The 23,708-nt window shown below is 44.3% G+C and overlaps 4 protein-coding genes across 4 annotated transcripts; 1 reads left to right on the top strand and 3 right to left on the bottom strand.

The window, feature by feature from the left end:
* Positions 1-586: 586 nt before the first annotated feature.
* LOC124673221 (puroindoline-B-like) lies at positions 587-1,078 on the bottom strand. The gene has a single exon (XM_047209338.1). It carries the CDS (start codon positions 1,076-1,078, stop codon positions 587-589), a length of 492 nt encoding a protein of 163 aa, XP_047065294.1.
* Positions 1,079-12,232: 11,154 nt separating this feature from the next.
* On the top strand, positions 12,233-16,788 carry LOC124669383 (CBL-interacting protein kinase 31-like). The gene is made up of 15 exons (XM_047206005.1): positions 12,233-12,340; positions 13,230-13,465; positions 13,722-13,784; positions 13,881-13,952; positions 14,105-14,212; positions 14,317-14,397; positions 14,509-14,562; positions 14,640-14,765; positions 14,835-14,924; positions 15,102-15,224; positions 15,312-15,422; positions 15,493-15,606; positions 15,761-15,817; positions 15,903-15,977; positions 16,184-16,788. Exons 2-15 carry the CDS (start codon positions 13,277-13,279, stop codon positions 16,265-16,267), a joined length of 1,347 nt encoding a protein of 448 aa, XP_047061961.1. The 5' UTR covers positions 12,233-12,340; positions 13,230-13,276; the 3' UTR covers positions 16,268-16,788.
* On the bottom strand, positions 16,579-18,676 carry LOC124669384 (dihydrofolate reductase-like). The gene is made up of 6 exons (XM_047206007.1): positions 18,527-18,676; positions 18,361-18,453; positions 18,155-18,253; positions 18,000-18,041; positions 16,987-17,218; positions 16,579-16,907 (listed from the first exon to the last, which is right to left on the bottom strand). The coding sequence occupies exons 1-6, from the start codon at positions 18,641-18,643 to the stop codon at positions 16,747-16,749; spliced, it is 744 nt and encodes a 247-aa protein (XP_047061963.1). The 5' UTR covers positions 18,644-18,676; the 3' UTR covers positions 16,579-16,746.
* Positions 18,677-18,950: 274 nt separating this feature from the next.
* On the bottom strand, positions 18,951-21,296 carry LOC124669385 (calmodulin-1). The gene is made up of 2 exons (XM_047206008.1): positions 21,106-21,296; positions 18,951-19,600 (listed from the first exon to the last, which is right to left on the bottom strand). The coding sequence occupies exons 1-2, from the start codon at positions 21,179-21,181 to the stop codon at positions 19,227-19,229; spliced, it is 450 nt and encodes a 149-aa protein (XP_047061964.1). The 5' UTR covers positions 21,182-21,296; the 3' UTR covers positions 18,951-19,226.
* Between the last annotated feature and the right edge of the window lie 2,412 nt (positions 21,297-23,708).

Raw genomic sequence — 23,708 nt, 5'->3', positions numbered from 1 at the left:
AGACAGATGTGGAGAGCAAAATCAAGTTTCTTGTCTTGAGCCTTTTAAACAATCTTTCTAACTGCTGTCCTTGATGGTTCTGCCAATACAAATATATTAGCCCCCCCCCCCCCCGCCCCCGCCCGTATATTTATTGGATTACAAATATATTAGTCCGCCCATATTTATTGATGAGGTGACCCCATGATATTGCTACCCTCGTGTGGTAGTGTTTACCAAAAAAATAGCTGTATCGTGTACTGAATCAAAGGTTACTTTGCAAGCACACATAAATTGTGCTAGTTGTTCTCTTCACCACCATCCATCTTCTCCCTTTTTTTTCAATACACCTCCCCGGCCTCCTCGGCTCTCTTGGTCAAGCACAAGCTCACAATACACGAATCCCAAAACCTAACATTGGCGATGTCTTGACGAATATATTCATATACTGAGATATTTGAAAGAGAAACACACATGCAGGAGAAAACTTTATTCATATATTATTCCATGGTGACTACATTTATTGGTCCCATACACCGGAACAACGACAAACAATTTATTGGTCACCAAGGGAAGCTAATTAAGCTACATAACTAGCATAGCATAATCAGAAGCAGCCACCGGTGGCAGTGGTGGGAAGGTTGCAGGAGCTTGGGGTCATGTTGCACACGGAGGGAAGGCTCTGGGCCTTCTTCGTCAGACTGGCAACATAGCCTTGCCAGTAAGAGCGAACATACAGGTCAGCATGTTCCAGTAGAAAACCGAGCTCGTTCTGGAATCCTTTGCAGATAGTCTTGCAGCGGCACTGTTGCGGCGTCTCCGCCAGCTGTTGGCAGCACATGCTCTGCACTTTCTCGCAGCTTTTCCGCCATCTCCAGTCCCGGCCCGGTATACACCGATCCGTCATGTAATCCTGGCAAACGTCCAGCTTCTTTATAGTCTCATCTGGGCATTGCTCATAACCAGTATGAGGAGGAATAAGTGGGTCTTTGGTGGTAGTACCCTCTCCTTGAACATCATTGTTGCATTGCGCAAAGACGGTGGTGGTGCTTGCTGCTAGGCTTAGAGAAATGAGAAGGAGCAAGAAGAAGGTCTTCATGGTGTCAATTGAAGATATTTGTTTTGGTGAGATGCATAGATGAGAAGAACTCCCACTTCTATTTATAAAATGAGAATTCTGCTCTTGCGTGCCACTGTTTCAAAAACAAAATTAGTACGGCACTGATAAAGTTACCTTGGAAGCACGCAAAAACTCTGCAAGTTTGTTGAGATAAACCATGTTCCATGTACAAAAGCTGGCCCTTTCTAGATAGGCCAAACCACTCCTCCTTTTGGGTTTGGATTATGCTAACAAAATCGCCTGCTCCAAGCAATGCATAACTTGCGTGAAGCTGAACTTGTAGGATTGTGTGGGTTGTTGAAGATGTATCAAGATGTTTTGGTTTGTATATAAAGTAGTAGTACATGATAAGTAATGTAGGAAGATGTCATCTCGACGCGCACGTTCGGAACCTGGCAACGCGCGAGGTCGACATCCTACGCGTTAATTGCTGCCGTGAGATTAGCACGTAATATAGGCATTAATGAATACGAATCTTTTCCTTCCTTTCGCTGAGCAGATACGTGTGTGTATACGCCCCGCATCGTAGGCAAGTGGGCTGACATTAATTGCAAATTCGGGTACTTGGTGCAGTCCTTCGTCGAGACAGAACATTGATCAGAACATCTGTACCAACGCCCATTTATTCCTCGTCTACCTAAGTTCCTGTCGATCTTCTCCATCCTCTGGATCTTGTGCATCTCAGGCAGCAAAATCGGCCTCTCCAGCCCTCCCCACGACTCCACATACCCTCTCTCTTTCGCTCATCTACACGACGGTGGCGAGAACGGGGGCGACCGGAGCCGGGAGCACGACGAAGCAACGGAGAGGGAGGCGAAGAGCTCACTGGCTTCGTCCTCTCGGTCGACGAGGAGCTCGCCGAACAGGCTGGCATACCCAGCGCCGGTAAAATCATGGCTTCGTGCTCGTGGCCTGATTCGTTGTTGTCCTGCCCAGATCCATAGCATCTAGACATCTTGGTTCCAAGACAGGAAAAATGGCCAGTGTTTCATGCGCTGGGATTCTAGAGAAATTTATCATGGCCATCCCATATCTGCTCGGTGAGGATTTGACTCGATTTACTACAGATTTTTGGTTGGTTGTCGTTTTGGATCTATTTTGGTAGTATTTTGTTTTTTCAGAATTTGGCTCGTTGATGATTATCCACTGAACTTGTTCTGAATTATCGATGAAATCATGTTGATTTGGGGTTGTTTGGTGGATAATTGAGTTTAGCGAAGATTATATTCCATTGAATATATTTTAAATGATGATTAATGACACAATTAACTGCGATACTGGTTCATGTCGGTTTTGGAAATTCAGCGACCACTGATGTGCATGCTGAAAGTTGTATTCAGATTGAATGTTGATTTTGAGCTAGATGAAGCTATTTTCATTATGAGAAAAGATCCTTGTGTTTTTGTAATTTCTGAATATTCAGTAATTCTTTTATCTTGGAGATATCATGAAATCTTTCAAAATAACCAAGTGCAATTCAGAATTTTTTATGCAGATTTTAAAATCAGAATTTATGATCCAGCAAGTAATGTAGTACAACATTTTTACACGGATGAGAATTAGTAGTACAACTTTTTTATATGGCAAAAATTTGGAAAGGATCCATTTGGAGTACTAGTAGTAGTACAACATTTTACTATAGATAATAATTTGAAAAGAGCCATTTGATGTTGTACATCATTTTTACATGGGGCTGTGAATTAGTAGTACAACTTTTTTACATGGTAAATATTTGCAAAGGAGCCATTTTAATAAATAGTACTACATCATTTTACTATTGATAATTTGGAAAGAAGCTATTTGATATAGTAATATATTATTTTTTACACGGGATGTTAATTAGTAGGTGGATCAAACATGACTTGTGCGAAATAAAATTCCTCCACGAAATAAATTAATGACTAGACATTTAATGGTCAATTTATGGACATGTTCTGCCCTTAGAGTAGTTATTGATCTGAGTGGCAGAGTTGCATGCAGGTGAGCGTTGCCCCGCTTTAAAGCCTCGCCCATCCTACACGAGAGTTATTGCTAAGCGCGTGAATGAATACCACGAATACTCATCAACTAAAGCGCTGAATAAAGACAGAATACACAGTTAGTGTTTAATACATTCCTAATCTCGAACCACGGGACGGGCTCGATATCATCCTCGCCCGTTGCCGGGTTCCGTTCGGTATTTTCCGATGTCATCTGGGTTAGTTTTGTCTAATCGTGAGGCCAAGCCTAACGTTTGTTCCCGATCTTTGTTCTTCTGCGGAACAATATTTGTGGTGTTGTACAAGTTTTTAGGATGAATGAGGATGATGATGCATCAAGATTTATTTAAGGGAATAGTGCAATTAAGGAAAATAATATCCAGGTGTCTCGCGTTCTTAGTCCATCGGCCCTCTTGCAGTCCGATATCACAACACTAAAATTTCTCTCTGTCTGATTCACGATGGGCCATTGTCCTTAATTGCACCATTCCCTTAAATAAATCTTGACGCGTCATCATCCTCATCCATCCTAAAAACTTGTACAACACCACAAATGTTGTTCCGCAGAAGAACATAACAAACATTAGGCCTGACCTCATGATTTGAAATACAAGACAAAACTAATTCAGATGGCATCTTCCTGCATTACTTAACATGTACTACTACTTTATATACATGTAAGAGACAATTTTCTAGCAAGTTCTGTAGAAGCCAAACCATCTTGATCCATCTTCAACAACCTGCCATATTTTTGAAAAGTTGTCATTGCCGTTTGATACTATTTATAATTTGTTATATGAATTATTATTCGTGCAGATTTTAAATCTAGACACACTACTGACGAGGGGTGACCTCGGCAATATCCATGGTTATGAACTTGGGTTTCAGGGAAAGAGGTGCGTTGGTGATTTCGTCGGCTTATCAGACAAATAAGGAAGTCCGATGTTACTAATGGAAAGCATAAAGTCGTCGAGTTTACTAGAATCGATCTAAGGTTACGGTGAATATTCCACGAGTTAATCTGGTCCCCTCCCTGCTGGCTCCTTCCAGCCTTTATATGCGAGGCCAGAGTCCAATCCAAGTCGGTTACAAATACAAAGATAAGTTTATGTTAATGTCGGCTACTTGATGGGCTTTTACCTGTTTTTATGTCTGGTTCCTGGGATTTGGATGCTTCCAGGCCCTCTATTTTATTATGGGCCTCATGGCCTCCTTTCTAGATCTAAATCAGGAACGTTAATCATGCGGATCCAATAAATCATCCCCATGTCAGCTACATATTAAAAAAATCAAGACATGCTACCATAACAGGTGTTTGAGACTTCACCGCCGAATGTGTCAAGAAGTCTCATTGGCCTTATACAAGCATCGTGGAATGCCTTGTTACAGTGTCTAGATTCCTATGTATTTCGTTGGAATTTTCTCGGTAGCTTCTATATATAATGCTTTAAACCAACCTGATGTTCCAGTTGATCCTTCTTAAAACTAAGGTGTTTACATGGTATCTTCGTTGATGGGTAATTCTCACCAAATGTAACCTTACAAAATGTGATTGGCAGGAAAGCAAAACATGTTCATTTTATCATCACGGCGAGACTATAAAACACCTATTCTTCGAGTGCAAAATTGTAAGATCTATATGGTCAGCCTCTACCTTATACCCACCACCTAGCATTGCTAATATATTATAGAGTAAAATGCATCTATGGTCCATGAAGTTGTTGGCCATGTCTGAAACGGTCCTTCAACTAAAAAAATGCACCACTACGGTCCTTAATCTCGATCGCTACATTCACATACGGTCCTAGATACGACTGACCACTGTATTTTGCTGATGTGGCACCGCGGGGCTCCCAATCCCGCCCAGCTTCATCTCAATTCCAACCGCTTCTGCCACGTGCTGCATGACACGTTCCTCCATGTTCTCGACAACAACAGCAGTAGCTACGTCGGCAGCTCCCCTAGGACTAGACGGCATAATCCTAAGGGCATCTCCAACGGGACGAAGGAAACGAACGCAGAGCGAGCGAGCGACTGTTTGTGGCTGCCCGGTCATAGAATGCGTCTAGGTCCTGCTCCAGCGGGGCGACTCATAGTGACTTAGTCGTCCGCAGTGATGTAAATCTGGTCCAAATATGCGTCTCGGACGATGCGCGGACGCACAAAGTGTCCGCTCGCGTCTGGCAGACGTTTCGTCGGGTCTGCCTGGCAGTGACCCAGACTCGATGCGTCTTCTCAGGCGCGCCACTACTGGCGTTGAGGTGTCGCTTCGGCAGTCTGCGGCCACGTTAATGGCGATACCTCACGTGGTGCGCGGCGGTCGCCTACATCTGTGCACGAAGTAATGGCGATGCCACGCGTGCCGCGACCGTCGCCTGCCTCTGGCCTATATAAAGATGGGCGCGAGCATCTCATCTCCTCTCACACAAAACCCTAGTTGTCGCATAGCCTCCACCTTAGCGCCGCCCCCGCATAACCTCCACCTTTTGCCATGAGCAGCGCCGGCCGCGGCCAGCCTACCGCGCCTCCACCTCCGACTCCACCTCCCCCGGTCTCGAGCTCCAACGAGGAGTTGGAAGACGAAGACAGCACCGACGACCTCCTCGACCGGTCAGGGACGCAAAGTTCTTGGCTGACGCGGAGAAGGAAGCAGAGGAGGAGCGGGCGTAGGCGGCGGAGGTCCGGCGGCAGGTACCACCGCCTGCGTCGGATCTCCGCGCTCCTATATGGCTTGCGCACAGGCACGAGTGGGACAGGCACCCGGAGGTAGCTGAGCCGCCAGCCGCCAGGCATGTGCACGTCCCCCCCAGCCGTCGCACGGCGTCCAGCTTTCGTGCGTGAGCCGCGCCATGTTGACCAGCGCAGCCACCCTGTGCGGTCGCTCCACCTTCTTGGTGCCCCTGCCAGACGCCTCGTAGTCGTTCTTCTTCTTCCCCATGGTGTCGCGGCAGCGCGCGGCGGTGGTGGGAGTGGAGGTGTCCATGGTGTGATGCCACGATCGATGTCGGTCGACTTTTAAGGCCGGCCGCGTGCGGGAAATGATGCCATTCAAGGCGGCGCAGAAGCCCAGCCGCCGCCCGCCAGTGCGCGCGCACAAGAGACAGACGCGACATTGATGGCGAAAACTGCGGCGCAGACGCGGAAGCGATGCCCTTGATACGTCGCAAGCGTATCTATAATTTCTTATGTTCCATGCTACTTTTATTACAATACTTGAATGTGTTATACATACTTTACAGCATTATTATACATTTTCCGCCACTAACCTATTAACAAGATGCCGAAGTGCCAGTTGCTGTTTTCTGCTATTTTTGGTTTCAGAAATCCTAGTAAGGAAATATTCTCGGAATTGGACGAAATCAACGCCCAGGGGCCTATTTTTACACGAAGCTTCCGAAGACCGAAAGGGAGACGAAGTGGGGCCACGAGGTGGGGACACACCAAGGCGGCGCGGCCCAAGCCCCGGCCGCGCCGGCCCGGTGTGTGGCCCCTCGTGACGCCCTTTGACCTACCCTTCCGCCTACTTAAAGTCTCCGTCGCGAAACCCCCTGTACCGAGAGCCACGATACGGAAAACCTTCCAGAGACGCCGCCGTCGCGAATCCCATCTCGGGGGATTCAGGAGATCGCCTTCGGCACCCTGCCGGAGAGGGGAATCATCACCGGGAGGGCTCTACATCATCATGCCCGCCTCCGGATTGATGCGTGAGTAGTTCATCCTTGGACTATGGGTCCATAGCAGTAGCTAGATGGTTGTCTTCTCAGCTTGTGCTATCATTGTTATAGATCTTGTGAGCTGCCTAACATGATCAAGATCATCTATTTGTAATGCTACATGTTGTGTTTGGCGAGATCCGATGAATATAGAATATTATGTTAAGTTGATTATCAATCTATCATATATGTGTTGTTTATGTTCTTGCATGCTCTCCGTTGCTAGTAGAGGCTCTGGCCAAGTTGATACTTGTAACTCCAAGAAGGAGTAATTATGCTCGATAGTGGGTTCATGCCTCCATTAAATGCAGGACGAGTGACGTGAAAGTTCTAAGGTTGTGGATGTGTCAGTTGCTACTAGGGATAAAACATTGATGCTTTGTCTAAGGATATTTGTGTTGATTAAATTACGCACCATACTTAATGCAATTATCTCGTTGTTTACAACTTAATACCGGAAGGGGTTCGGATGATAACCTGAAGGTGGATTATTTAGGCATAGATGCATGCTGGATAGCGGTCTATGTACTTTGTCGTAATGCCCTGATTAAATCTCATAGTAATCATCATTGATATGTATTGAATCTTGATTTCTCAATTGCCCATCTGTAATTTGTTCACCCAGCATGTTAGTTATCTTATTGGAGAGACACCACTAGTGAACTGTGGACCCCGGTCCATTATTTTACATCTGAATACATTCTACTGCTTTTACTGTTCTTTGCAAACAAACACCATTTTCCACTCGATACATTTAATCCTTTGTTTTCAGCAAGCCGGTGAGATTGACAACCTCACTGTTACGTTGGGACAAATTACTTTGATTGTGCTGTGCAGGTTCCACGTTGGCGCCGGTTTCACTGGTGTTGCGCCGCACTACATTTCTCCACCAACAACCTTCACGTGCTTCTTGGCTCCTATTGGTTCGATAAACCTTGGTTTCTTTCTGAGGGAAAAGCTTGCCACTGTGCGTATCATACCTTCCTCTTGGGGTTCCCAACGGACGTGTGCTTTACCGTCACAAGGAAGTTGTTGACTACGCGCCAGCAGCCCTCGATACAGGCTCGCTACTAGACGGGCTAGGTGGAAATGCGAGCCACTTGGGGTGTCCGCGCAGCGTCCGCCGCGACGCATCCCAGATGCAAATATGCATAGGGTTTGCGTCGCTGCGGATGGCCCGGTCACTATGCGTCGCCCCGCTGGAGCGTGTTCCAGACGCATTTTCGACCCACACGGACGCAATCGGTCGCTCATCGTCCGTTTGCTTCGCCCCGTTGGAGATGCCCTTAGAGCATCTCCAGCAGCGTCCCCCAAAGCGTCCCCCAAACGGCGTCGGATTGAGCGTTTGGGGGACATGTTTCCTTCGTGCCGCGTTTGGGGGAAGTCGCATCCCAGCCGCGTCCCCCAAACGCCGCCCCCAAACAGAAATTCAAATAGTTTGCATTTAAAAGAGATCGTTCCCGCTGAAGTCGTCGCGATCAGAGTGGCGTCGTGGGATAGGCGGTGAAATATGTTGGGAGGGCAGAAATGCGCGGCGGGATAGGCGGTGAAATATGTTGGGAGGGCAGAAATGCGCGGCGGGAGATGCGTGATGTGGCGGGAGAGGCGCGATTTGGCGGGAGAGAGGGACGGATTTTTATGTGCCGCTGACGCATCGGGCACGCGTCTCTCCGCCTCGCTTTTCGTTGTGTCTGGCGTGCCCGGAGCGTCCCCTGTGTAGGGGGAACGTGCTCGAGGCGCCGGACACCGTATCGAATTGCGCCGGATGAAACGAGGTTTTAGGACACGCGGTTGAGAACGATTTTTTGTCCGACACGCCCCAAATCCCTTTGAGACGCTTCGGAACTCGCGGCTCGAGATGCTTTTAGAGCATCCCCACTCGTTGGCGCTCCCCACGCCCAAATCCGGCGAAATTTTCGTCCGGATTGGATCAATTTTTGGCATGGGGGGGCAGTATATTTCCAGTCGTGTGCTCCCCAAGCGGCGCTTCTCGGGGAAAAAGAGGATGGCCCGGGGAGTCCGGACGAAAGAGGAGACACGTGGGGTGGGCGGTTGGTTTTGCTCCATCCGGAGTCCCCGAGCGCTCCCCGGGGGCCGGGGATGGCGTGAGATCGCTTGATGAATTTAGGCCCAAATCCGGACGAAATCGAGGAACCGGAGGCACGACTGGACCGGATTTCGCCGTCTGAATGTAAAAAACGGCTCGTGGGGGCTTCTCGGGAAGACGAGTGGAGATGCTCTTACTCTACCCAGGATTACTTCAGTTTCCGGATGCACGGCGGCGGTGCCCGCTGTGGTCACCACTGTTTGTCTCAGCCTCACTTACTGACGTCCGACGTAGCGAGATGAACACGTTCGAAACATGCAGCTAAGCTAGATCGATTTGCACATACACGCGATTGTATTTGCTACGGAGTACCATCGAGCATGCCTTTTCTTATTGCTTCCGCGACTGGGTACACTGGAAGACCGCAGCGGTCGTCATTTGTACTGAAGATGGACCGTATATGGACATACCTAGCGAGATTGGAGACCGTAGCAGTGATGCATTTTCTAAGTTCCAGAACTGTCTTAGACATAGCCAACAACTTCAAGGACTGCAGATGCATTTCACTCTATATTATAAGCTTTTTTCTGATGTTGGATGTAACTTTTTTCCCACGATCATTTTAATATATTATACGTTTTTTTCCAGCATCATATGCAAAAGTTAATGCTATTTTATTTTTTTCTAAACTTTTTATGCAAAAAAAAGTCAAAAGTCAAAATTTATTATTTTTTCCTAATAGTAGGTTGTGTAACATATAGGAATGTCACATTTTATTTTTAAAATTTTCTATCATTTTCTTTTATGTTTTGCAGAGCTAAAAAAGGATATCCACGGAGGAGGGGGTAGAGGTGCGTGGGGAGCAGGAAACCCTTTAGTATCGGTTCATGTCACGAACCGGTACTAAAACTTCCTTTAGTAGACACGAGCCGGTGCTAAAACTCTAGCCTCTCGAACCGGTACTAAAGGTACTTTTAGTCTAGGTTCGTAGCACAACCGGTGCTAATGCCAAAAACCAAAACCTTTTTTTCTACTAGTGGAATTTTTATTCATAAGCAACAAGGCAAATTACACTTAAAAAAAAACAAGGCAAAGTACAGCCTGCAGTCTCCTCAACCGCGCGCGCACGTCCTGGAATCTCCAACAACTCGCACCGCACCGCTCTAGCTCCATGGGCGCGTGTGCGAAGAACAAGTTCCAAAACCGCCTGCGTCCAGCTCCAAATACGGCCAAGCCACAGTACGTAGTACTACGCGTCATATCTCCTGCCGTCGCCTTGTGTATGGCACCTGCGAGGAAGCTTCGTAAAGTCGTACCACCACCCGCCTCCTTCGATCCGAACTTGCATACAAAAATGTGACCAGGAACGGCATGATCTTGATGAGAAGCCTCGTTTAGTTTTTGGTAGAGTAGCTACTCGCGCTAAAAAAAAAAGGGACATCCCGCATAGTTTTGTTTCCACGCATGTGGCCGCAGAAACACCGTCGTTCTACCTGGATCGACGTCCTTCGTATTGAGAAGAATGTCTGAGCATGTTAATCACGATCCTCATTAGATTACGCTAAACATAAAATAGACAGATCGTAGCAGCTGGTAACCGGAAACCGCAGCACAACGTGATCAAGCCTAACCAAAGTCTTTCTCTCTCCCACTCTACCTGCAAACTCGAAATAGAACTATATGACCAGCGCCCACAACAAATATATCCGATAAGCTAAGAATATAGTACCAATGTGCTCGTTGAAAAACACCAACACAACTGGTGTCACACAGTCTATTCGTTGCAAAACGTTATAGGCCGGTACCGAAAAACATTCTAAAAGTCAGATAAATTACCTGCTAATGGAAAGTTTACCAATCGCTAGCGGGTTGATACCACCCCCAAAGAAATTATGAAAATATTTTTTTAGATCCACCTACTACATTTTTTGCAAACATTCCACGCTATGCACGTTATATAACACCGGTGAAAAGGCGACAATACTCCTTTGTCGCGACTTCGATCCCTCCTCCCGCCAATCGTGATTGGTGCCCTAGCCGCACATGATTTGTCGCTTACTCTCTTTCCAAACAATTCACGCCACGTCCATCATAATATTGTTGAAGAGATTCGATGCCCCTTTGTCGTCACTTTTAGTCTCTGGCCACAATACTGAGCTTCCCCCTAAGTGTGTTTGTTTCGGCCATGAAGTGTTCACGCCCCTTTGTGTCGGTGCGATCTTTGTAAAATGACTGGAAGTCTCTAAAATTATATGCAGGGCAGATACACGGAGTATTACAACAACACCCCTCTAACGGCAACTTTGTTAATAGTAAGAATCAAAAGATACGCATAAAAACATGTAATGGACCCCGAATCCATCATTCCTTTTTAGATAACATGTGGACAACACAGTAATTAAGACTATCATAAGATGCAAATAATTTGATAGTATAGAAAATATTTGGAGATACCATATTGGACGCACACACCCTCCATACTATCACACAACTACATTGGACTACCCCCTCTATCCCCAAATACATGATGTATAAATTTAGTAAAAATCAAGGTTTACTTGACGATATCACTTGGAACCTTACCAAGAATGGCAAAATTGTGGTGCTTGCTCAATATGCAAACGCACGATGTAGTCGATGGATCGCCCGTTTCACTATAAGGATTTGGGATCCCATCAAGGATTGGTGTGTCCTTCATTTCGTCAACCTACATGCTTGGCCAAAGCACTCCATCCACAATTGGTGGAACATCATGACGAGACCCAAGGATTTGGCCTCCCTCGCCCTATTTGTGTCGTGGGAAATTTGGATCGAAAGGAAACACCCGGGTCTTCAAGAACAAGCAAGCTCTACCCCCAATCATTCTAGAAAAAGTTAAGCGTGAATCGAAGCTTTGGGTTTTAGCGGGCGCCAAACGCATGAGCAAATTGATGCTACGATAGTAGAGTGTTTTGTAATATAGTCATTTTACTCTCTTGTAAAACTCATATCTTACATTGAATAGGGCAAATCTTTTGCCCTCGTTTTAAAACAAAACTTCACCAAATAAATTATGACCGTCTATTATCCTACAAACACTTAAATGAAAGCCTCAACATTACTCCCACCGTTCCATAATACAATAATACCAGTAACTCGGACATCGGTGCCAAGAGAAAAACAGAACACAACTAGAAGAGGGTTGCCGTTCCCTGGAGCCGCAGAAAAGCCAGAAACCCAAAATGCCCCATTGTATAATTCAACAACATGCCGTTAACATATTTCAACAGTGTAGGTACGAGGCTGGTGGGGCGGGTTGTTTTGTCTCAGTCTGTCAACCACATGATGCCTTTACAAAACGGAACGGCCAGGAGCCCCATCAAAACGCGAACTCTGGTGATGACCCCCCTTCCTGCCTCTCAGACACACCGCCGCTTCTCCCTCCCTTGTCCCTCCCCGTGAGCCGTCGGAGCGCCTCTCTCCTCTCTCCTCTCCGGCGGCGACTCGCCGCTCTTCTCCCAAGGTACGGCTCCAGCTCTCGTCCTTCATTTACCCGTCTGCACCAGAGGCTGTAGAGTTCTTTGCATTGGTTAGCATCTCGGGGAATTCTGCGGGATGCTTTGATCCTGGTCAGCGCTACGGGTAAGCTAAGGGGATTTCGTTTCTTGCTCGATTGCGGCCGGGGGTGTTGATTCCCTCGGCGTGTGGCGTCCATGTGCAGCAATGTGTCAGCATTTTTTGTTTCGTTTCGACCCCTTCGGAGAAAATACATTTGCAGATTTGCTAGTGATTGTTTGTCTCTGCGGGCAGGAGTTTTCAATAGTTTCGACAATGAACTTTCTACATGAGGCTTCATGCTTGTCTAGAATTTCAATGAATGAATGGCTTTTCTGAACACGACTCTCTAGGTGTTATAAACGGCAAGATCCAACCGCTGAACTTTCTTCCTAGTACTACATGTCCTCTTTCTTCTTCTTCCCGTGTTTGCCTATAAAGGGGTACCTTGACAGCTTCGGTTTGTTTGTTTGATATGGCAAAGGGGGTCCCTGACGTTCGCTACATTCAAGTAGTAACACCCTGAGGTTTAATTGCACGCCTTAACTACTACTATTATTAAGGTTTCTGCAGCTTCCGGGAAATTTCACTGAATGAAACTTGCACCTTGCAGATTTATTATACTACTACTTTTTTTGGGTAACAACTACTAGTAGTATCCTTGTCTGCCTCTACTTCCCCTCTGAACTTTCTCTAGACGACTCCACGGCATTAGATGTCTGAAGTGAGTCATCATCTCTGCAGAGATTTCAGACACACGTCCCTTTTCTCGTGCCGGCGATGATCCTGTGAATCTTAAATTGCAAGTTTTATGAGAAATAATCTCACTCTTCTGATTCAGTGTTTCCATTGTTCAGTCTTTACAGAGTAGGTAAAAGTGGCCTAGGAAAGACTCTGTTCGAAGATGTATAAGGCTAGGAGGGCAGCTTCGCTCAAAGTGAGGCGCCGCGTCGGCAAGTATGAGCTTGGGCGCACAATTGGGGAAGGAACATTTGCAAAGGTCCGGATCGCAAAGAACACGGAGTCTGGGGATCATGTTGCCATCAAGATCCTTGACAAGGTGAAGGTTCAGAAGCACGGATTGGTCGAACATGTGAGTATCGTGCTATTACCTCACATGATTTTTGCACTACTTTCGTAGGTTTTCACAGTATAGAAAAAGTCGCCTAGCTCATAGTAGGTGTTCCGATTTCTAGAAATGAAGCCGCAAAAGGTACATAGCTCCAGTTCTGTAGTGAGCTGCAAAAATAACTTTGCTCATGATATTCGGTTTCACACTAAATAGGAAATAAAGGTTAATATATATGCAACCTTAATGCTGATGACGATTCAAACCTTTTTTACGACAGATTAGACGGGAAATCTGTACAATGAAGTTGATACAGCACCCCAATGTTGTTCGCCTGCATGAGGTAAAGACCAACCTTCGGATTGCCTATATTAGAAATATTTACATTCAGGTTTACAGTTGATAACTAACTGGTCTTCTTCCGCCTTAATTATAACAGGTGATGGGAAGTAAAGCAAGGATTTTCATTGTTCTGGAATATGTTACAGGTGGAGAGCTCCACGATATAATCGTCAGTACCATCACATTTCTTATTTGATCATATCAATATGTCTTGGACGTTTCGCAGTGTACCAATACCAATGACTACAAAATTAATATCTATATCACTGTGGCTGCTATTTACATGACACTTTTATTGATTTCTACCTACTTCATAATCAGGCTGACCGCGGAAGCTTGAAGGAGGATGAATCACGCAAATACTTTCAACAATTGATCAATGCTGTAGATTATTGCCACAGCAGGGGTGTATACCACAGGGACTTGAAGGTATTACTATCAACCACTCCAACCCTTGGTTTTGGTTTACATATCAACAATTATGATCAAGCAGAATTTTTTTAATTGACAAACTGATGTGTTATGTATGCCAGATAGAGAATTTGTTGCTTGATACTGCTGGGAACCTGAAAGTCTCAGACTTTGGCTTAAGTGCTATATCTGAGCAGGTGAAGGTAATATCATATAACAATCTTAAAAATTGCAGAAGTTAGCGCACTTTTCTAGTTTTTCTGTTGGTGGAATTTAACATTTATACCACTCTTCAACTACTTCACCCCTAACAGGCTGATGGATTACTACATACTACATGTGGGACACCAAATTATGTAGCTCCTGAGGTAACTTCTGCTTCTAAAGTTGTTGTCTTTTATCCAGGATTGAAAATGCCTATAATCTAACGATATCTGATATGCAGGTTATTGAGGATAAGGGCTATGATGGTGCACTCGCAGACCTTTGGTCTTGTGGGGTAATTCTTTTTGTGATGCTTGCTGGATTTCTGCCATTTGAAGATGACAATGTCGCATCCCTTTATAAAAAGGTACATAGAAGGAATACAAAAATAAATAAATGACTATATATTTTTATTTACTCTTTTTTCTCTGAACAGATTTCTGCAGCACAATTTAATTGTCCATCTTGGTTTTCTGATGGAGCTAAAAAGCTGATTGCCAGAATTCTGGATCCTAATCCTTCCACTGTAAGTTTTTTTGACATAGCATTCCATTTGTGACATTTAAAATTACTCGCCAAAAGGTCAATAAAACTGATATCATGGAGCCTAAGGAATAGTGTTAGCTTACTGCAATTGTTCGATGTCTATCACTACATTACCTGCCCAGTTCTTTCTTACTTAGTTCTTCATTATTCTATTCAGCGGATAACTATTGCTCAACTACTAAAAGACCAATGGTTCAAAAAAGGGTACAAGCCACCTGTCTTTGATGAGAAATGCCAAACTAGTCTGGATGATGTCGATGCTGCTTTTGGAGACTCGGAAGTAAGTAATCAATTGGATAATCACTGAAAATGCATTGGCCATTTATGGGTGAAATAAGATTAAATAAATGTTTACTACATTTGCCAGGAAAAACTTGTGAAAGAGGACATGGAAGGACAACCAGCTTCTATGAACGCATTTGAGTTGATATCACTGAATAGGGGACTGAATCTAGATAATTTGTTTGAAACTGATAAGGTTAGGAACATATTTTGAAGAGTAGTTATGCAGTTGATGCAGTGAGCTAAATTTTATTAATCTAAAACAGAAGTACAAGAGAGAGAAAAGATTTACATCACAGTGCCCTCCCGGAGAGATCATCACTAGGATAGAAGCAGCAGCTAAGCCACTTGGGTTTGACATTCAAAAGAAAAACTACAAGGTATGATAAGCATCTTCCATTCAATATTACTCATACCACCTTTAACAACGGTTTGCAATTGTTTTTTACATAAACACTGGATATGAGTATGAGACTGTCCTTGTCAATCCCATGTATTAATCTGTTAAACCTTTATTTTATCTCTTATTTTCAGATGCGAATGGAGAACCTAAAACCAGGAAGAAAAGGAAATCTAAATGTTGCAACTGAGGTTAGACAAAAACACCAGCTAGAGAAATGTGTTTCAGGAAAAAGGCAATTAGCGATTAAGAGATATTCTCCTGTGTTATGTTTAGGTGTTCCAAGTGGCCCCATCCTTGCATGTTGTTGAGCTCAAAAAGGCAAAAGGAGATACTCTGGAATTTCAGAAGGTTAGTCTTTTATTTATTTTTTCCTTTTGGCCCTTCTACAGTGTAGCTTATTTCCTGAAACTTGTATGCTATGCAATTATTCATGGTGGTTTATGCAAAGGAAAATGCAGTTTTTTGTATTTATCTTGAGTCCACTGTTATAGGTACAGTACAAGTCAGTTCTCTTCCGATGGTAAATCTTACAAAATCATGTCAACTGTTTGCAGTTCTACACAAAACTCTCCGCTCAGCTGAAGGATGTAGTTTGGGTTTGTGAAGGTGAGGCTGAAGAAAGAAGCTCCGCACCATGAGGCATCTGCAGAGTATCTCCCTCGGGAAGTAGTGTTTTAGGTTCTCTTGCACATAGGTCTCCTAGGACTCCCCTACAGTGTTATGTTTGTTGATCGATGTATAGGTTTTACGTTTGGTTCATGGCCTGGAAGCAGATAAAACATAGACAGTAGGTTGAGGTGTCTTTCCTTTTCTCTTTGAAGGGAAGGCTAAATAGTAGTGTAGCATTTGATGCTCTACTATGTTAATCTTCACTCTCTTTCTCCAAAATTGATCTCAAGATGAAGGATGGACATGGAAGGAAAAAGAAAAGGCGATTGGGAGATTCAGATTCAGACAAGACTGATTTATTCTCTTATCTTAGTGAGACAATACTCGCTAAGTCACGACATATATGGGTGAACAAGTTCCATCACGTATGCTGCATAACGCTATCAAACAACAATGCTTCAGACACCACCACCACTCAACCAGCATAGTTCAGCTACTGGCTACTGCTTCAAGCTGCCACTTGTTCCATCAGGTTTTCTCCTGTCTCCACACAAACGTTGTCCTTATCGGATGGATTCACCGACTCCAAGACCTGAGGAGCATCTGAGCTCTTGAGGTCTTCCAGGATGCTGGAGCTCCACTCAGAAAGCTGCTTCACGGATGCCTCGTCTGCGGAACAAAAACAAACTGTCACTCATTCTATAGATTTTGACAGTAATCCCATTGAAAGATGGGGAAGAGTGCAAACCAAGTCTGGGAACAGTGTGACCCTGGGGATGCCTTATGATGAGAGGGTCATCAAAGGCAGCAGCCAGCTCCTCGGAAGGTATTTTCAGCCAGTCCTTCTCTCCAATGAAATGGACAGATTTCACCTTGATCGGGGCCTTGTAGGCCACATCGCAAATGCTTGGGTCCCTGAACTTGCTCCCAGATACTGACACCATGAACTGAATTGGTGGGTGATCATTCAGCACCTTGCACTAAATAATTGAGCTTAATCAGGATCCACATAGGCAGAAACATCACGCAGTAAGGAGAACAATCTCCCAGGAGAACCAAATTTTCTTTCCAAGTCTCTGTGTTCTTAGTAAATGCCTGTTAGTTAGGTTAGACAGACATAAAGCTGGTATTAAAAATTTATGTGTCAGATTAAGGGATCATTGGCATATGATCTTCAAGAAGAGCTTTCCCTTTACTTGAGTGTTACTATAAAAAAAATATGTTTAGAATAGTAAATTTCTCTTGAGAATAGCTTTCCCGATTGAATGTTAGTGTTGATATAAAAGATTATCTCTTGTCAGGATGAAGACTGAGATCCAGATCCCTATTTATTGATATAATAGCCAAAACCACTTATTGACTGGTTGCTTGCTACTGTTAGTTGATCCATGTTGCTTGCTACTGTTAGTTGATCCATGTTGCTTGCTGTACATTTTTTCCCTCCTTGATGTACTCTTTCTTTTGAAATCTTTGAAACGTTGCTTGTAAAGTGTTGTTTATTTATTATATATAAAATTACACCGTAGGGGCTTCCTCTACAGTAAAGGTGTCAAAAACAATGTAATAGCCAAAACTCACAAGTTAAAACTACCAACTGAATTTGCTAGATCATGGGGATGCTCTGCTTGAAAACGATATCTTGATGTCAAAGCAGTTGACTCACTATATACAATACAAATGCAGTCAGTTGTTCATGTTCCTTTGTATTCTCTCTGTAAATTTACTCAAACTTGCAGAAACTAAGAGTGTACAAACATGTACCTGTGCTTGGTAGCCTATCAAAAGGGCTGCAAGCGTTGCACCCTGGAAACAGAGAAATTACTAGATGAAGTACAACATACAGCTGATTTTCAACAAAAAGAATTTATATCATAAGCACCTCGAACAGCTGAATGCAGTTCTCTTGGACTTTTTACCTGGGAGAATCCGAGCAGGCCATCGAATGGTCCATTCTTCACCATGTAATCGCACAGATATGAAATGCACTCATCCAGATTTGTGTATTCGGTGAATTCCTATGCAAAAATACACGAGTATTCGGTGACCAAACTGGGCTAGATATCAAATGCCAATGGGATTTGGAAGCACTGAATTCAGCTAGGATTTTATCTGAACAGTTTACCTTGTTGAACTGAAACCACTCAAAGTACGGTGGGGGGAATATACCCTCTATATCTGATTTCCCTCCAGCTGGGTAGATACCATCAGGGAAGACCTGAAAACCACCAAAATTAGAAGGAGAGAAACCAAAGTGAAAGGCAAAACAATTGAACGTGATCTATTGTGACCATGTCGAATTGCTCGAAGATGGAAGGGTGCCATTTGCTGATCTGCTTCTTCAAGAAGCTCCCACTTGTCCGGAAGCCGTGCAGGCAGAGCACCTTGTATTTCTTCTCCTGCTCCATGGGTTCTACTCTTCCAAGCACACAGCACGTAAGCAGAAGTAGAGTCAGGCCTTAAGAAGGCCTGAATTGTGTGGTAGTTGCTACCTACCACAGCTCATGCTGCACCGCTGCTATCACAACCAACAACTTGTTAATTGCAACCCACCCAGCAGGCCAGACAGACAGGTCTCTTTTATTGTGCTGAAAAAATGTGTCTGATCCAGCATTATATACATATAGGTCTTATATCTGCAGTTTACAAAATGCATCGCACAGAACCACAAGATAACAACTTAACAACTGTGGTATGAATAAACAGTCAAGGAAATGATAAACACCAGCTTTCCATTGATACTAGAAGAGTCAAGCACAAGATGATGAAAAAATATACTACAAACGGGCCCAACAGCAATCAGGATACACCAGGTAGGGGCAAGTTCACATAAAACACAACAGATCTGGAAACACACTGGATAGAAGGAACATAGCAGGAATTGCGTTGTCCGTTTTAGCAGCAGCTACAGCTAGTAGGATGCTTAACTGGAAATCGATCAAATAAGAGTTGCATCTTAACTAATACGCAATGCACGATCCCTGGAGATGCTCATTTGGCCATCATGACCTTGACAAACTCCTCATAGTTAATCTGGCCATCACCATCAACATCAGCTTCACGGATCATCTCATCGACCTCCTCGTCGGTTAGCTTCTCGCCAAGGTTTGTCATGACATGACGGAGCTCAGCAGCAGAGATGAAGCCATTTTGGTCCTTGTCGAACACCCTGAAGGCCTCCTTGAGCTCTTCCTCTGAGTCGGTGTCCTTCATCTTGCGAGCCATCAGATTGAGGAACTCTGGGAAATCAATGGTGCCGTTGCCATCAGCATCGACTTCATTGATCATGTCCTGGAGCTCAGCCTCCGTTGGGTTCTGCCCCAGCGAGCGCATGACCGTTCCCAGCTCCTTGGTTGTGATGCAACCTGTAAGAGATACGCTCAACCAGTATCAGACACAGAACATTGAGTTGTGCTCAAAACAAAATAATTCTTCTTTGAAGAATGGGAAGTATTTTTTGTACACGACACGTCTAATTATGACAGATCAGCTTGCGAAGAAAAGGAAACAAACTGCCACTTATTGCCAGCAATGGGTAAGGTCCAAACAAGTTTGAAAGTAGTGAAAGAATATCTACGCAGGGTAAAAATATGCTAAAACTAAACGTGTCCATACTATACTGAGTATATCTTGTTCAGGCACAATTTACATATCTAGATTATTCGCTTGAGTGATTGTTCAAAGTTCACATGCTAACATCAAAACAGATTATTGCAATAATATATTTGCTGTGAAATGTTCAGACAGAGATAGTTTCTATACATGATTAACCAACTTTTAACATCAGTACATGACTAACAAATTCAGCTAATCAGGGTACGAAAATACTAGAAAAATGTTACCTGCTCTAGACTAGCTGAGGACAAAAGAAATGTCAGGTAGTACTATATAGAGAACCAAAACAATGTATCCACGCACGGTACCAAAATACTAGAGAATTGTTACCTGCTTGAGTCGCCCAGGACAAAAGAAAAATCAACTACAGTACAGAGAACCAAAACACTGTATCTACACAACTTAACTGCCAGATCATTCAAAGCTGAATAAGAAGTTGGGGTATGTTTGGATTGTGACCGAAGTGTGCCATACCATTTTGTTTGGTCATGACCAAAAGTTTGGCTCTTGTTTGCATAGTTGCCAAGTTTTTGGCTTGCCAGTGCTCCACTACCAACTATATAGTTCATTCTTTTAGCCAATGTTGGCCAGCCAACCAAAATTTTGGTAGGGCCAACTTGGGCAAGAACCAAACGCACTACGACCCAACCCTCTACCATATTTAGAGAAACAGAAGAGTCCCTTTTTTTAATCGCAAAATTACTTCAAATCTTACATTGCACCGCTAGATTCACTGTGTCATCCTTTTAACCCACCCCATAGAATATTACAGAATAATATATCCCTGCGTCAAATTTCTAAATGGTGGCGAATTTTCTACAGGGAATTCCAGATGGACTTATAACTGCCTAAACTGAATTAACCGCAGAACTAGTATTTGTTCAGATGATGCGTCCAGTAAGTAACAGTGGATACGACCGCGACGCGATCCAGACCATAAAACCTAGAAGAAGGCGACGTGATCCCCAAAATTAAAACGTAGACGGCGACGAGGTGCCATTGTCAGGAAAAGGTCAGCTCCGAAGATAAGCGTCCGGTCCGCATCAAACCGGCCACTAGGCGCAGATGACAGCGACACGGTTTGGCCCTCGATTCGGTCCAGATCCGGGCCGGATCTACAATCCGGCGGCTAAAATTTTACGAGAGGGGCATCGCGCGCTCAACAGGGCAATGCAACCGCGCGTGCAGAGGCGAGCATCTCGCATGGCGGAGAGATCCGAAGAGCAGGAGGAGGAGGAGGGAGGGGCTCGCTTACCATCTCCGTCCTTGTCGAACAGGCTGAAGGCCTCCTTGAACTCGGCGATCTGGTCGTCGGTGAGCTGATCCGCCATGGTCGCCGCCGCGGGGGTGGGGGTCGGAGGATCGAGACGGCACGAGCGCACGAACGCCGGTGAACTGGGTAGGCGCCGCGGCGGACGCGAGAGGGGCTGGCTGGGAGCGTTCTGTGGCGTGGCGTCCGGTGGAATTTTCCCGGATTGATTTATACAAGGCCCAGCCTACGCCGCTAGACGCGGCCGTTACCTTCCGCCAGCCGAGTTCCCTAAACTGCCCCTGCCCTGCCTTCTTCTCCGGTCAATGTTTTTTCTTTCTCCTGTGCTGGGATTTTGTACAGGTTAGGTGATGGCATAGTCACCATGGTCAAGATTTTATTGAATAGAAAGAATAAAACTGGTACTATCTCTATTCATAAAAGAATGTTCCAAGTTTATGTAAATTCTGATGTATGACACTCTTTAGTGTATAGATACATATGAATTTAGATAAATATCTAATATTATTTTATAGACGGAGGGAGCACCAACTTATCATTAATCACATTTTCTACTCCCTCTATGTTAAAATTTACTGCGTATAAGATTTTTTTAAAGTCAAGCCGTGTGAATTTTTACCAAGTTTATATAAAAAATATTAACACCTAGAATTTTAATTAATACCATTTAATTAATCATGAATTATATTTTAATATGGTATACATTTCGTATTGCTAATATTGATGATTTTCTTTGCTTCAAAAAATATTGATAATTTTCTCAATAAAATTGATCAAATTTAGTAGAGTTTGAATTGCAAACCATACGCACTACATTATGATAAGGAGGGAGTACCAACTCTGCCGAGCCCAAATAGGAATATAGAGTTTTGATTTTAGCCACACCTGAGCCGCACCACTTCTGATGGCATAGTCACCATGGTCAAGATTTTAGAATAGAAAGAATAAAAGTGGTACCAACTTATGGTCAACCATGTTTTCTACTCCTTTTATGCTAAATCTAGTGTCAAGTATAAGATTTTTTGAAAGTAAAGCCGTGTGAACTTTTACCAAGTTTATATAAAAGTATATTGACATCTAGAGTGTCAAATCGATATTATTTAATTGATCGTGAAGTATATTTTAATATGTTATACATTTTGTATTGTAGATATCGATATTTTTCTCAACAAACTTGGCCAAAGTAGTGGAGTTTAATTTTCACGCAAACTAATGTGTACTATATTATGGCAAGCAAGGAGCCTGCCAAGCTCAAATAGGAATGTTATTTTTATTTTATTTTAGCCACACCACTTCTTGTACCGACTTTACTAGCTTTGTATAGGTACCGGTCTCCTCGTGCTTTCTATCTGTGACATTGACTCCTTCAATGGATCGAAACAAATTTAATTCATCGGCCCTTAGCTTACTCCTCCTCTACCCTTTCTAGGAGGCCATATTTCTTAAGAATGCATGCTGTTTTTTAGGCGTGGCGCCTCATGGAATATGTCGGGCCGATTATACATGTTCGTCCACGCCACTAGACATTGGTTGCTACCTTCTCACAATTGCGTTCCTCAAATTAACCTTTTTTTTTTCCTTTTGTCAATGTGTTATCTTTCTCGAATTGTGGAATATGGTATGCGTTGGTTGATGCCATAGTAGCATGTTCAAGATTTTGGAAAGGAAAGAATGGCACTAGAACCAGCTAGCAATGATTTCTATCAACTCTGCCAATCTTAGATAGGAATGTTGATTTCAATAAGCGCGCCTAAGCCTGTACAATTGCATCCTCTACAATGCCTATTTCTTGTTCCGAGCCTGATTGTTTGATGACAAAACACAGTGAAAAGCACGAAAACATGTCCAAAGAAAAGATGAATTCGCAAAAAAAAAGTCCAAAGAAAAGATGATTAGAGCACTTGTGGGATGACATTTCTTCTCTCTGCGATGCGTGCAAGGGCATTTTTGGTAACATCGAAACGCTCCGTTACGTCCACCAAAGACTCTGTACACGTGGGGCTGCCAAAGTGAGGAATTGCTCGATGATGCACGATCTGCTGGCATCTTTCAAACAGAGCGGAGAAATGACGCAAATGACCCCCACGCGGTTGGGACGCGGAGTGCAACATTTCGCTCATCAGCCCTCCAGTTCTGCAAGTTTCTGTTTAATGGACTCCCTAGGCCTGGGCCTGTTAGCTGCTCATTATCGGGCCTTCCGATTTTTATTAGAGCATTCTAGCACTGCCCGTAAAATGCCCAAACTTTCATAATGACAATTAGTATACGGATTTTGGTCCATAAGGAGTATCCGTATACCGTATAACATTCGGCCCGTAAAAAAAATTCTAGTTCCGGTCCAGTTCAGCTCGGGAACCCCTACTAGTGAGGGCTGGGAGGGTGAACTGAACGCGACCCGCACTGCTCCCTTTCATTGCGTGCAGGGACATTTCACCCCGCCCATCTGCCATCTCCCGCCTCCCGCGCCACCGTCGCTCCCGATCTCCACGCCCCCACCCTCTCCGGCCACCACGTGGTCGGAAGTCGCCGCCATGGACCTCGCAAAGACCCCGCAGACTGCTCAAGGCGTACCGCCGGCGTCGACGGTG

Source organism: Lolium rigidum, chromosome 7 (genome assembly GCF_022539505.1).
Source record: "Lolium rigidum isolate FL_2022 chromosome 7, APGP_CSIRO_Lrig_0.1, whole genome shotgun sequence".
Lineage (NCBI taxonomy): Eukaryota > Viridiplantae > Streptophyta > Magnoliopsida > Poales > Poaceae > Lolium > Lolium rigidum.
The sequence above is the reverse complement of the archived record's forward strand: the minus strand, read 5'-3'. Positions and strand labels throughout refer to the sequence as shown.

What these genes read in the sequence shown, in the direction of transcription:
- LOC124669384 (XM_047206007.1), bottom strand. Translation starts at nt 18,643, where the DNA reads ATGGAGCAGGAGAAGAAATACAAGGTGCTCTGCCTGCACGGCTTCCGG. An exon ending in AGTGGTTTCAGTTCAACAAG is followed by an intron (nt 18,254 to 18,360) that starts GTAAACTGTTCA and finishes ATTTTTGCATAG; the next exon opens with GAATTCACCGAATACACAAA. An exon ending in TCACACTGTTCCCAGACTTG is followed by an intron (nt 16,908 to 16,986) that starts GTTTGCACTCTT and finishes TTTGTTCCGCAG; the next exon opens with ACGAGGCATCCGTGAAGCAG.
- LOC124669385 (XM_047206008.1), bottom strand. Translation starts at nt 21,181, where the DNA reads ATGGCGGATCAGCTCACCGACGACCAGATCGCCGAGTTCAAGGAGGCC. An exon ending in GTTCGACAAGGACGGAGATG is followed by an intron (nt 19,601 to 21,105) that starts GTAAGCGAGCCC and finishes TATCTCTTACAG; the next exon opens with GTTGCATCACAACCAAGGAG.
- LOC124673221 (XM_047209338.1), bottom strand. Translation starts at nt 1,078, where the DNA reads ATGAAGACCTTCTTCTTGCTCCTTCTCATTTCTCTAAGCCTAGCAGCA.
- LOC124669383 (XM_047206005.1), top strand. Translation starts at nt 13,277, where the DNA reads ATGTATAAGGCTAGGAGGGCAGCTTCGCTCAAAGTGAGGCGCCGCGTC. An exon ending in ATGTTGTTCGCCTGCATGAG is followed by an intron (nt 13,785 to 13,880) that starts GTAAAGACCAAC and finishes TAATTATAACAG; the next exon opens with GTGATGGGAAGTAAAGCAAG. An exon ending in GAGAGCTCCACGATATAATC is followed by an intron (nt 13,953 to 14,104) that starts GTCAGTACCATC and finishes CTTCATAATCAG; the next exon opens with GCTGACCGCGGAAGCTTGAA.